Source organism: Artemia franciscana, chromosome 1, assembly GCF_032884065.1.
Source record: "Artemia franciscana chromosome 1, ASM3288406v1, whole genome shotgun sequence".
NCBI lineage: Eukaryota > Metazoa > Arthropoda > Branchiopoda > Anostraca > Artemiidae > Artemia > Artemia franciscana.
Genome location: NC_088863.1, coordinates 34,195,423 through 34,210,247, shown reverse-complemented (window position 1 = coordinate 34,210,247; position 14,825 = coordinate 34,195,423). Strand labels below are relative to the sequence as shown.

General features: G+C 35.2%; 2 protein-coding genes across 2 annotated transcripts in view; one reads left to right on the top strand and one right to left on the bottom strand.

The window, feature by feature from the left end:
- Window positions 1-1,985, top strand: part of LOC136028952 (sugar transporter SWEET1-like) — an 88,644-nt gene extending 86,659 nt beyond the window's left edge. The window contains exon 8 of the mRNA XM_065706954.1: window positions 1,767-1,985. Within this exon, the coding sequence (XP_065563026.1) occupies window positions 1,767-1,970 (204 nt within the window). The 3' untranslated portion in view covers window positions 1,971-1,985. The remainder of the gene's footprint in view (window positions 1-1,766) is intronic.
- LOC136028969 (pyridoxine/pyridoxamine 5'-phosphate oxidase-like) overlaps window positions 366-14,825 on the bottom strand; it is a gene marked incomplete at its 3' end in the record, with an annotated part of 35,642 nt that continues 21,182 nt past the window's right edge. The window contains 3 exon segments of the mRNA XM_065706968.1: window positions 366-565; window positions 6,174-6,227; window positions 12,698-12,806. Coding sequence (XP_065563040.1) covers window positions 366-565; window positions 6,174-6,227; window positions 12,698-12,806 — 363 coding nt within the window.

Below are 14,825 nucleotides of genomic sequence, written 5' to 3'. Positions count from 1 at the left end.
GAACAGGTAAAATTTACTATAGAGAGGAAGAACTCTCTCAGCTCATTCATAGAATGAGTATGCTAAGCATATGGAAGTATGGGAAGAGGATATATCTGAGAATTTTTTCAAGGGAGGGTTAAAAGCTAAGAAATAGTACAGTTTTGTCCATGTCAATTTTCCCTGGGGAGAAACATATCCGTTTAAACAGTATTTGATGGAGGAGGGAGAAAATTACTTCTGTTACATTCCCCTCTTAAAAGTTATGTAAATAAACTTTTATTGACAAATAAATCGGTTTTGTTCAACAACATACACTAGATATAATTTTTGGGGGTCAGTTCAGTTAAATGAAACACATTTGAAATTACTCAAATCTGGCTTACCATTTTTCCGGTTTAGGTACTTGGTCATGAGCATATTTATTCAAAAGTTCCAGTTCCCTGTCGATAAGGAATTGCCTTGATGGTATCACCTCTGATTGGGGACTAACACAAGCAGCGATTTGGCTGCTTTTCGGTCTCGAATGAAAGTAATCTGTGCATTCTTCAACTGACATTTTTTGTACACTTCCTTCGATTCTTATCTAAAATAAGAAAAAGAATACATTATAAAAATAAAAAAGAGAGCTTTTGAAAGATCTGCCAAGTCATGATAGGTTTTGGTAATAATAGGGAAATTTTTAAGCAATAACTTTTCAAAAGTAATTTACAGAGATGATACAAGATAAATTTTGAAGTAAAAAAAACAAAAAAAACATGAACCATCGGTTAAAATAGATTACTTATGATTTTACTAATAGTCATCAAGAGGGTGTTTGCACTAACTCTGTTAAAGACTTGTAAAATTGTGGGTGAATTTTCTTGGTAAACTCTGTTTAACGAACTGAAACTCTTTGAACGAACTTACTCCGTTTGTCTATTCAGTCGAACTGTCAATTCAGTTTGACAGAACCAGCCATGTAACTAAACAAAACTATCACCTTTGAATCGGCTCTGTAGCAAAAGTCGAATTAAATTGGCTTTTATTATTCAGATTTTGAACATTTATTTCAGAACATTTTGAGAACATATTGAGTCACACCAAACATTTTACTTTACATTAACACTATATAAATGTCTATTAAAAGTCACGGTCTGTCTCCTTTTACATTTTTTGCTTTATTATATGCACGTTACCCAAGCCAGAAGATTTGTCTTCTGACTTACCAAGATACCTATTCTCATCCTTAAAGCTATGCGAATGGAGCTGAATCAATCTTAAAAGTAATCCAATTCAGTCTCAAGGTCAGTCATTTTACTGATTTTTTAAAACAGGAAGATACGTTAGAATAACAGTATTGCCATTTTTAACATCATTTTTGATTTATATTAATTAAAAAAACTTTGCACAAAAGAAGTTTTCAAACAGTTCGTGGTAAATAACTGTAGTAAGAAACGTCTCGGCTCAATAGTAACCAAAACTCTCAAAACCGGAATTTTCATACAAATAGTTACATCAAAAGAATTTCATTTTTATGCTGATTTTAAATATATAAGTTTCATCAAGTTTAGTTTTACCAATCAAAATTTACGAGCCTGAGAAAATTTATTTTAGAAAATAGGGAGAAAAACCCTCTGAAAGTCATAGAATCTTAACGAAAATCACACCATCACATTCAGCGTATCAGGGAACCCCCACTGTAGAAGTTTCAAGCTCTTATATACAAAAATGTGGAACTTCGTATTTTTTGCCAGAAGACCGATCATGGGTGCGTGTTTATTTGTTTTTTTTTTCTTTCTCCCAAGGGTGATTGTATCGACCCAGTAGTCCTAGAATGTCGCAAAAAAATCAAACCATCAGATTCAGCGTATCAGAGAACCCTACTGAAGAAGTTTCAAGCTCCCATCTACAAAAATGTGCAATTTTGTATTTTTTGCCAGAAGACAGATTACGGATGGATGTTTATGTGTTTTTTTTTCAGGGTGATCATATCGACCCAGTGGTTCTAGAATGTCACGAAATGACTGATTCTAACGGAAATTAAAAGTTCTAGTTCCCTTTTTAAGTGAACAAAAGATTGGAGGGCCACAAGGGCCGCTCCAACACTCATCTTTTCCCAAAGTCACCGGACTAAAATTTTAAGATAGTCATTTTGTTCAGAATAGTAGAAAAACCTAATAACTATGTCTTTGGGGACAACTTCGTCCCCAACAGTCCCTGGGGAAGGATTGGAAGTTACAAACTTTGACCATTGTTTTCATATAGTAATGGTTATTGGGAAGTGTGCAGACGTTTCAGAGTGACTTTTCACGTTGAGGGGGGTGGGTGGGTTAGGGGGAGGGGCTTACGTGGGAGGATCTTTCCATGGAGGAATTATCATGAGGGAAGAGAGTTTCCATGAAGGGGGTGCAGGATTTTCTAGGATTACTTAAAAAAACAATGACAAAATAAACAAAAAGTTTTTTCACCTGGAAGTAAGAAGCAGCATTAAAACTTAAAACGAACAGAAATTATTACGTATATAAGGGGTTAGTTTCCTCCTCAATACATCGCTCTTTACGCCAAAGTATTTTTAGTAATTTCAACAATTTATTCTACGGCCTTTGTGATTCAGGGGTCATTCTTAAAGAATTGGGACAATATTCAAGCTTTAGTGTAAAGAGTGAGATATTGACAAGGGGGCGAACCCCCTCATATACGTGATATAAATATACAAATATAGAAGTTCGTTACGTAAGTTACTTCATAAGTAACGTATATTTATTACAAATAAAAACGTTCGTAAAAAAATTAAAAAGTTCTAGTTGCCTTTTTAAGTAACCAAAAATTGGAGGGCAACTAGGCCTCCTCTCCCACCCCCTTTTTTATTAAAACTGTCCAATCAAAACAACGAGAAAGCCATTTAGCCGAAAAAAATTAATATGCAAATTTTGTTTTAATTATTCATGAGTGGCGAGCCCAAATCAAAACATGCATTAATTCAAAAACGTTCACAAATTAAATAAAAAAAGTTTTTTTTTAACTGTAAGTAAGGAGCGACATTAAAACTTAAAACAAACAGAAATTATTCCGTATATGAAAGGGGTTGTCCCTTCCTCAACACCTCGCTCTTTACGCTAAAGTTTTTTATTGTTTTAAAAAGTAGGGTCGTGAGAAAAAGTCAAATTTTAGCGCAAAAAGCGGGGCCTTGAGGAGGGGACAACCCTTTTCATATACGGAATAATTTCTGTTAGTTTTAAGTTTTCATGTCACCCCTTACTTACAGTTAAAAAAAACTTGTTTTTTTTTTATTTAATTCAAAGTAAAGGGCTACATTAAACCCCTGACGAATGAAAATAGGGCCAAATATTAATTTAGCTATATCAATTAAACAAGTGTCCCAAGCAATGTCACGGTTGTTTACAGTGTCCCTCACCAGGAAAAAGAATTCGTACCTGTCGCGCTAGACAGTCTGTTTCATCAGAACAAGTGTATGAGAACACTAGCATTGAATTGCAGATATTACATTCTATATAGTCGTTCGTGACTCAAGTTTGCTAATGACTCTAAGCAAACAGATTTATCCCGGTGTTACTGAATTCCTTCTTTTGGTATACAACTACATCTACGTTGTATGGGCAACGTGAGGTGTTGCGGCAACCTTTGTTCAGCTTCACCGAGTAAAGTGTTGCGAGAACAACACTTTAGTTTTGTTTCCTCGCTTTGATTAAGCACTGAAACTCTTAATTTCTAAGGATTTTAAAGATAAGTTTAATAAAAGAAAAAAACAAGTTTTTTTAAATGAAAGTAAGGAGCGATATTAAAACTTAAAACGAACAGATTTACTCCGTATATGAAAGGAGCTTTTCCTCCTAAACGCCCCGCTCTCTACGCTAAAGTTTTACTCTTTCTCTCAATTCTACTTGTTAAAACAGTATAAAACTTTCAGCTCATCAAGCTCATCAAGAGCTATCGACTGCGGTAAAAAAATCTATCTGTCTTAGTTCAAAAGTTGACTTTTTAGCCGTAGGCCACGTTTCTAACGTCATCACTTAGAAAGGAGCAAAGGATAAACTCTAATTTCTTTAGAAATGAGATAACTTTTAAAATTTAAGAGGCATATTTGATACCATTTCTGTATCAGCCTATTTTTGGTTTCAGTGTCTACCTTACTATTGAAGTTGTCAACCCCTTTAAACTTTCAAACTGATATATTTCATGAAGAAATTTTTCTACCAAAAATGGATGACAGATAGTTTGATCAGCTCATCAAGAGCTATGACGGCCGTCGAAAAAAATCTATATGTCTTAGTTCAAAAGTTGACTTTTTTGCAATAGGCCAAGTTTCTAACGTCACCACTTAGAAAGGAGCCAAGCATAAACTGTAATTTCTTCAGCAATGAGAGAACTTTTAAAGTTCAAGAGGTACAACTGATACCAATTCTCCACCGCAATCCCAAGTGCGAAAAACCGAATGATAAACTCAGCTGAAATCACGCACAGAAATGGGTAGAAACAATAGATGGCAGCATTGGTCCCCACTTTTTTATTTCTGTAATTTTGTTATATATATATCACTCAAAGAAGATATATTGGTTGTGGGGCCAGGTAACTGCCGCATATATTTAACACTTATAGATTTTAGTCCATCTTCGATTTGAAATTGGTGGCTGCCTGCTAGAACGGAGCTTTCCACTCGAAAGCAGAAACATGATTTGATGAAACAATAGCTTCACTGCATAACTTCAGATAGTTCTCTCTCACATAGGCTATAAAATTCCAAGTCACTTCAGACGCTATAGGCTCTGGCTCAAGGACAAGGAAAAACCATCCTTTTTGGCTTCAGGCAAGAGCTCTACGAAGCTTTCCAAAATGCAAAGTTATATTCATCAATCCGGCCTAAGGTCAACACTTTTCGTAAAAACCGCAGAGGTTAGAACCTTACCTTTTTCTAGGAATAAGCTGAAATCGGGGTACTAGGAAAAAAAAAAAAAAAAAAAAAAAAAAAAAAAAAAAAAAAAAAAAAAAAAAAAAAAAAAAAAAAAAAAACACGACGAAACCAAAGTGTTGCTCTCGCAACACAATAAGGCGACAAGTAAACCCTATGGTCATATTCTACTTGATCTGATTCGGAACTCACCCGATGATTTGCGCATGGCTATCGAAATTTTGACAGTGAAATTACTGTATAGGGTGATTCTTCCAGTTAATTGAATTTCAAAAAACAAACAAAAAATCGTTAGTTGACATCATGATCCTGAAGTAACTACATGGAAATAGATATTTTTTTTTCTGTCGTAGGGGAACCGAAACCACAACTAAAGAATCCTTTGAGCACGAGTTCCCTTCAAATTATATACAAGTTTGCATACTTGTAGGTCATAATGGCCACATTTTGAAAAAAAGATGAAAGAGGTAACCGATTCGAATCACCACCCCATCATGGTTGTAATTTGAGAAATTTACTAGAAGAGCGAGACTAGTTAGCTTGTCAGTTAGTCAGTTAGCTAGGATGGGGAGGGGTTAAATTTATGGTCTTTAGTCAGAACTTGACTTTAAAACTGTTCTTGAACATTTCTTTTGCGGATGGAGCAGTGAGCGCTATAGCAACCACAGTGCCCCTTTCTATGCCCATGGCAACCATATTAGATAAACAAGCAGAGGTTTGAGCCATACGAATAAACAGTATTAATCTGGGAGCTTTTAATATGGAGTAAGAATGTAAAGCTATTGTTATCCCATTCTTGACTACCTAATACACTTCATTACGCGTTATTTTCGCAAGTTTCTTTAAGAAGCAAAAAACGTTTTTAAATTATTTAATTCAGGCAAAAAATTTCTCAGATTTATAGAGATGTTTTACCACGAAGATTTAAGTTTCAATTAGCTTCAGAGTCATAAGTAAGATTCTGCTTTTTTCTCTGTCTCTAGACAGAGAAGAGAGTCGAACACGAAAATGCACCCTTGTTTTGCAATAATTTTTACTAGTGGGTTCCAGCCATCTTTAACTGAACTACTGTTCAGTTAACACAAGGAAATTGCAGGGATAGGTCTGTAAACTTATTGCTAAAGAGCACAATAATGAAATAAAAGGACACAAATTGGACTAAAGCAAGCTCATTTTATAGCAATAAAACAATTTTGGCTTTTTAACCTATATAATGAACATTTCTTAGCCCTTAGAATTAAGGCTAATCTCATAAAAAAAAAAGTTAGAACTTGTTTATACTCACAGATCGATTCAGAGGTTCCCAATAAAACATCAGAGCAGCAAAAGGGTTTTCAACCTAAAAGAATAATCAGAAATGAAGGTCTTTTAGGTAAGCAACCCAAAGAGCCTTGAAAATGATCAATTAAAAAAAGTAAAAAAAAAACAGTTTTGAAAAGAACAGTAAAGAGCCATATTAAAACCAAAGACGATCAGAAATAAATTCATATAACGATTCAAACTAAAGCGAATAGAAATTGAAATCAATGAATAAATGAGACCGGGAACGAACAACCATCAAAATAAGACCTCTGGTGCCAGGGCCCCGTAGAGTACTGTAGCAATTGTGACATGGGTCACAGTTGCGGAGCAATATTTGAAACTGTGTACCGTAGGAAATAGATTTGTATGCTCTCGTATTAAGTATGCTCTAGTATTGACGCATCTGTAGATACGTTATGATTTTTGTAATTTATTATTTCCAATTCTCTACGGGTAATTAGATATTTTCTAATATAAGTTATGTGTGCACAAAATAATCATCAGAATTTATATCTGCATTTATTTCTTTTACCTATATTAAGACAGTGTACTATTTACAGCAGTTAATGAACATACGAGAAAGAGTTCATTGTGTAAACTTTTATTTCTTCTTATACGGTTCATTTTTGGATAGGGAAGAATGTATGTCGTCTTGCTTACTTTTCATAGCATTAAAAGCATAAAACTTAATGTGCATCAAAATCGAAAGATACAGAAAAAATCAGAGCCTCTGTTACGGAATCAAAATTCCAGGTATTACGGGCATTTCCACAAATTTTGTCAGAGATATGGACGTTTTGCTTAGTTGCTGTGTTTCCCTAGAACAAAGTTCCTCGAAAGATGCATACAAATGAGGCTAAGAAATAACCTAGCTTAACTCCTGAATCCACAACCAACCAAGAAATAGCTTCCAGTGGCTTAAATTCACGCAAATTTAGGGGGATGTCTTTTCCATAGTCCAAGGGGGGGTAGTCTTGTCGCTTTTTTCAATTTCTTCAATGAAAATACCAAATAAAGGCATATTTCAATTAGCTCCCCCCAAAGGTGGGAGGGGGGTGAAATCTATTGGAAGGGGATGGGGACAATTGCATCCCCTGTCCCCACTCGTCAGAATTGATAGCCTGATTTCCAACCTTAACCACAGCAATATCATTTTGTACATATTCTAGCACTAGTCACTTTAATTTGCTTATCTGGTATACAATACAAGGACAGGACCTTCAATAAAGCTTTTCTATCACCTGAACCAAACTTGAGTGCAATATTTACAAAATTCACGACTAAAGGTGATTCTGACCTCTCCGTCAGTTGTCTTGAGTAAGACAATATCTTACTCAATGTGTAAGACAGTGTCTTACTCATTGCCTTAATCAAAGAATAAAAATTTGGTCGACGTATATCCTCTCCTATGCCTATATTCACACTGTTCTTCTCTTAAAGTTCGATCTACAGGGACTCTTATGGTCAAATAAGTATCACCATGCTAAGTAATTTGCTTCCAACTGAAATCAATTTCACATCACCGTAATTGCACACTCGTATCACCTTTCTAATAAAGGGGTTTACTTGAAATTTTCCTAAAATCACTAGGTACTTCCCCTTAAAAAAAAATTATATTCATAATCTTCAGTAGTTTATCCCTTTATTTTACAATCAACATATTGTCTTATTACTAAATACTGCTTATGAATCACAAAGTGAATGACAAGTGCCCTTAGCAGTTGTCACTTTGAGTGAGCTATAAGACCACGATGGCAACTAACAACAGATGGAGCACCATCACTCGCACCTTTAACAGTATTCTTCCATGGAGTGTAACAACAACTAGATGTATTCCTCACAAGTGGTCCAAACCGTTTCAACCTGTATTGAGCAGCCATTGAGTGTATAGAAGGGAAGCTTAGCCTCAAAGGATTGTAAGAGTCGAGGTGGCTGGCAATACACGAATCACTATAGGCGGTTTAAAGCGCACGTCCTGAAATAGTTAGTCTCTTGCATGACATAGAAGACAACGAAAATTTCGACAAAGAAACGAGAGTGAAAGCGCAGTCAGCAATGTTGCGTCTAGAATTCGCCAGTGAACTGATGTTCATGAGGAATATCATGCGCCAGACCAACGCCCTAATAAGAGATCAGCAGACGGTTGACTTGGATATTCTATCAGCATGACAGTACATGAAAACAAATTGTTCTTTACTTGAAGATCTGCTGTGTCCCAGCAACACTGAGCTTGTTAGCCAAGTTGAAGCTTCTATATACATGGAAACAACACTGTTTTCTCTTACAGATCCTTCCAGACGTTTGTGACGGAATCAACAGTTGTTTGTATGATGGCAGAAGATATTTTGAACCAGAATTCAAAGTCTGCGTCACCTCCCAAGTAGATTTTATGATGAACGTGCGAGAACAAAAAAACCCAAAAATGAGGGCATGATCAGCTTTTATACCACAGAAATCAAAACGATAATGGTTTTATTAAGTAAAAAGTCGCAGGAATCGTGTGACGAAGTTAAGCAGCTTCTTCTGCCGATCTATGAGTGTGTACCTAAGCTAGACACTTCAGATATGTAGTGAGTTAGCGACAGCCTTCACTGTCCTGCAGATGCCACCGGGAGCGCTGAAGTCGGAAATAGAAATCGTCCAGGGATTTTTAAAGCAGACTCAGACTAATAAACGGCGCTTTGGACAGATCTTCCCTGTTGCCAACGGGTACGGTTTTTTGCAAAAACCGTACCCGTGACTTCAGCCGAAGGTGAGCGGATCTTCAGTAAGATGAAAATGGTAAAAAATCGATGGATGTTACCCTTTGGCGATGATAGACTGAACTATTTATGCTCTTCTACACCTAAAAAGAGTCATCAGCACTTCTTAATCAATGGAAATTGAAGAAAAAAAAGGCGTATCCATCTTTTGTTCCTTTGTAATCAATTGGTTTTTGTGTACTAGAATTCTATAACAAAACGAATTATATATGGTGACTTTCAATCCAGCAACTCATTTTGGTTGGCTGTGTTTTGAGAAATGAGGGACGTGAGGAGGAGGGGGGGGGCTGATTACCCTCAATTCACTTTTGACTCTTAAAAATGGCATTAGAACTTTCAATTTCTGATCAAATGTGCCCCATTCCAATTTTTTGCGACCACCTCCTCGATAAAAACTTCCTTGCCCCCGGGGTGTAAAAGTCTTCTAAGTTAATATTGGGCAACTCGTAAAACTCATAGCCCTTGTCCTGAGGGTTGTGCGAAGTTTATCATGCCCAAAGGCATAATTAAATGGATCACAAAATTTATTTTGTGATCCACCAAAACATACAAATAAAATAAAACAAAGAAGAGGGAAAAGATAAAAAACAATAAAATGACGAGTTAGAGCAGGAGAAGGACAAGGGAGGCTACACTGGTGCGACGAATTCCCAATATAAATGCAAACAAAAATTATAGAATAAGAAGTACTTGTCATGGAGGATAAATAGTATATTCTTTTAAGTTTTTCTTTGAAAGAAGTCGGCTATACAAACTTTTAAATTAATTTTTTGCTCATAACCTATTCGCTGTAGAGGGGATTTGATTTTTCAGACTGTACGTTTCAAGACGAGCCGAAGTAGGAGAGAGCGAGCGAGAGGGGATGACTAGAATATGTGAATGATAATCCTTCAAAAAATGGCGTCGGGTCAAAAAGAAAAGTACATCATTAGAACCGCCAGTGTCGAAACCTCACACAGGAAAATTACAGCCCCCTATCTTGAATAAAAAAAAACGTCACTGTTTTTCACGGGAAGCATTGGTGCGTCCCATTTTTCTTTTTTTTCGTCGCTACTGGGGAACTGAAACATCACGGAGAGCCATTTCGGAGCTCCTTTAAAAGCTAATTTTAAACCTACTCGCTCTTTATAAATTCAACTTGATAGCGCCATCGTGAAATGCCATATGGCACCCGAAAATTGAACTTCCGCTGCCGTTCCTGGGGTGGAACGGCTGGGTATTGTGGAAAGGAAATTCCCAAGATCGAAAAACCTAAACTAACGTTTACGCTCTCTCTCTTGTATACTTACTCTCCCAGCCTCAATATTTTTCATAAATCATTTCCTGACTTGAAGAACTAGGGTAGTTACAGGCTAATTGTGCGAGTTTGCAAAATTTAGGGTACGGGGTAAATGTATTTTTATTATTTGTAGTAACATTTTGCATATTCGTCGTTTTTTTCCGTTTTTCTACGAAAATACGAAGAAGAGGTATTCATAAATGAAAATAGTCCAAAAAATGTGTTTTTCAACATCTAGGCGGGAGTAAAAAAAATATTGGGGCACACGCACTTCTTTCCTTCCTCCAATCTACACCACTAGAACTAGCATGCAACTGCAACTTCGTAGAGAGATGTTTCAAGGCTGAATCAAAAGCTATTGATCATTTTAGCGTTTTTCCGTAAATTTATAGTTGAAAAGAACATAAAAAGGCCGCACTGAGTGGCGAAAGGACTTTGAGGTGCTGCTTATCTTATTGTCATTAATTTCTAGCCTTGGGAACAGCAAAAAGCATAAAACAAACACTATTAAACCAGAATTGGTAGTGTAGCGGTAAGGACACTTCGTTCGAAAATTCGAACAGGATCAAATATTGAATAAGAAAACTTTTTTTAATATACATATTTTCTTTCAAGCGTCCATTCATTTCTGAAGATTAGTTCTCTCCTAGAACAAGTTCAAGAAGGAAAAACAAAGTAAGTTTACTTTTTGAAGAGAAATTTCAAGTTTTTTTGCAGGATTGCGGCAGAAAAAAAATGCACTAATAATACCATGAATTTTTGTGAGCATATTGACAAGGCCTGTACATATTCTTCAAGGGACTTTCAGGTTTCTAAGATATGTATACATTACAATATTTCATAAATAATTGATATTTTTATTTACCTTTCCTGAAAGACACCAAGGATATTATACCCCATAGATTCTTCATGTGATAAATTGCAGGTTTTTTAAGGGAAAGTTTAAGACAGTGATACCAAGCTAAATGTGCATTCAATACCCTGTTTTAGCAAAAACTCATGTTGACTTCAATAGTTTGCTGAAAATATGTTTTTTTATAAGATTTACTGCAGATATTTTTAAAACTGAAAAACGAAAAAAAACAACTGAGTTTTCCTGATGAAAGTGAAGAACAAAGTTGAAACTTAAACGAACAGGAATTACTTCAGAATTTGCATAGCGTATTTTTGAAAAAATATTTGAAACAGACTTATTGGTGATGTTTTCCAGTGTTTGATGCATTCTAAAAAAACTAGCGCTTTACAAAAAACTAAGCCTGTTTGAGTTACTTAAAGAATTAAATCGTTTAGATTTATTTAATGGCTGACAAAAGGAGCATTAAGAACTTTATAAATTATCTGTTTTTATTTTCAGCGGCCATTTAAAGAGTTTTCTGCTTAAAATCCTGTTTTGTAGTGTTGGTTTTGTATTTTCAAAGCACTAGTTTTTCAGAATTCTACAAATACAGGGAAATATCAGAAACCACTTAATTTATGAAACAATTTTTTGCTTTAAACATACGATGAATAAACCGCGAAACAGTAATTTTTGTTCGTTTTAAGTTTCAACTTCGCTCTTTACTTGCATCAGAAAAACTTTGTTCTTTAAAATTAATGTGACACTAAATTCGGCCAGGGCCGTTCAAAGGGGGTGGAGGATGGGAGTCGGGACAAGATGCTCCAGGCACCTTGGCAGTGGTGAAGCCTCGTTTGAGGCTTCTTTTATTTATGTTTAAGTAGGAAGGGCTGCCATAATTAATTTTGCCCCGGATGCCACAAATCCTAAAACGACCCGGAACTCAGCTATACATTTACTAGCCCATTCCAGCCTGGTCACATTGCCAGTTAATTTAGCAGAACTGAGATAAAATGGGTTATACACATCTATAGTAATTATAGTAAACAAAACTACCTCTTTCTAATGACTTTTATTTTCATGCTGTGTTAATTATCATGATTTTCAAAAGCAGAGAGAAAAACAAATTATATCTCATATAGTTTCTAAAAATCCAAATTTGTTAACAGATACAAATTTAACGATTATAAAGGTTAAATGTCAATCACATGATCATGTAATTTAAGTCCAGAGACTGTAACCCACGAACAGAAGAAATATACTAATTAATTGAAAACTGCAAATTTTCCCATAGGAGACAAAACTAGATTGATCAATTCTGCCTGTTTAACTGATTATGGTGACGGAAAGCAATGGCCAAAAAAAAAAAAAAAAAAAAAAAAAAACTTCGACCTAAGTTCTACTTATGGCCCTAAAAATACACTTTGTTATATCTTCTCCTAAAATAAAGATTACCAGTCATATATTTATATAGGAAGCCAGTACTTCAAACAGTAATTTCGCCCTCCCTCTATGGCAGTATTTCCTGCTTTATACACGGATTATGTCTGGAACTACTATGTAAAACATCAAAGTCTACAAAAACCAAATGTTACTCATTAAACTTGTTGTCATTAAATTTTCCACATTACACTTATTACCAATTCGCTCCCTTTTCTGCTTCCATAGTTGGTGAAAAACTTGAAACCATTCTTTCCAAATTCTTTCAGCAGGACCATTCGACATGCTGGCATTCCTTCCCTAAAAAATGACGAAGTTCTCCAAAACTAATAATAAGTGCCAAATTTATGCATAAAATAATATGTAGTTAAAGAGTAATACAAACGTTTCAATAACACAAAAATAAATTAACAAATTTTACATGTTTTTATTTTTAACTTTAATAAATAAAAAATTAGTAAAACTTTAAGGAATATATATCAGCATATGGATATTAAATTGTCAATCTATATTCATTTGTTTTTTGTTATGTTCAGTCCAGTGCAAATTATGTCCTGGTCTTCAGGAAGCATGTCAGCCCTACTCATGTTACATTCTGCTCGTTTTGAGCGTCTGGTGATTTGTGGTAACTTTCCGTTTGAAAGATTATTTTCTTTATTTCTGTTCATTTTTGGTCTAAAGGAGCTCTTTACTTTCTTTAAAAAATTTCATTTTATAGAAAAAGTTTTTTAAGTTAATTTCAGCTTGTTTTTTTTTTTGAAGACATGGTCTTTTTCATGGAAAAAGAAAATAATATTTAAAATCTGTCCCTTTTATTTTCTATAAGAATCCACAGTTGGGCTTACTATTTGTATGTTGGAGAAAATTTCTTAACACATTTTAACAACATACATCCTTTTGAAAATCTGGACACTAATAGTATTGTTTAAGTTAGATTTATACCTCCTCAAATTTACCTCAAAAACAAACTTAATACCATACCCCACAATTGTATCTATGCTCTTTGACAACCTGGGTTCACTTACAGTCTTTTGGTTTAGTTTAATTATAAGAGCAAGAATTGCAATAGTAGCTCTGAAAATTTCAACTTAATACCAACAGTTGTTCTTGCGCTATTGCTGAGATGTCTTATTGGCAACTAGCATAAACACAGTGCCTTTTGACTTAGTTTTAAAACATAAATGGCAACTTGCATAACTGTGGGTGTTAATGTACCTAATATTCCTAGAGACATATTTACTGGACCGTTCAACTATGCTGAACAAAATGGCTATCTCAAAGTTTTGACAGGACGTGTTTCAAAAATTTATGGGCTTGGGAAGAGACCTGCTGGTCCTCCAGTCACTTTTGACGCTTAAAGAGGACTCTAGAACTTTGAATTTCCAATCGGATTAGCTCTTTTAAAACTTTCTATGATATTGCAATTTATTATAGTGTTGCGCTGCCAATGATAGTGCTTATATGCCCTTTTGAAAACCAAAATGCATATGGTTTTTATGTTTAATTGAAACTCCCCCTAACACTTTCACCTTATTGCCTTCTGCGTCATTAGTTCCAGTAATTGTGGTAGTAGTATTAATAGTAGACAAATAGTGCCTTCTGGGTAGTTCAAAACCCGCCACAACTTACTCTGAAAGGTTCAACTTATAATGTAGGCTATTCTTGAGATACTGATGTGTCACCCTTTGGAAATATACATGCTCATGGTTCGTTTTGATTAGTTCAACGGCCACCTAAAAAATCCTCTACTTTAATAACTTAGCTTACGTAGTAGCAATACTTGTAGTAGCAGTAGTAGCATTAGTAGCAGTAAGCATATAGCACCTTTGGTTTTCTTCAACGTTCCCCTCAACACACGCAGAAAGTTAAAACTTATTACAATAAACCGTTCCCGGAACATTGCTGATATTTCCTCTTGAAAACCTGTACGAGCATAGCGTGTTTCCATTTAGTTCAATACTGGTTCAAAATTCCCCAAATTTTTCACATTAGTACCGTTAGCTTTATTAGCAGTGGTAATAGTAATACCAGTAGTAATAGCAGTAGCAATAGTAATAGTAGTAGCAGTAGAAGCAGTAGGATTAGGACGTAAATACTGTCTTTTGGTTAGTTCAACACCCCCCCCCCACACACACACAAAAATTCCTGTATGTTTCAACTTCACACACCAAACTGTTCCTAAGATATTGCTGATAAACCCTATTGACAACCTGCATAGAGACGACGTGCTACGATAAGTTCGGCTTCCCCTTCAATATTCACTTAAAATTTCACCTTCACATCCTTGGGCATAGTTGTAATAGTAGTCACAGTATTGGT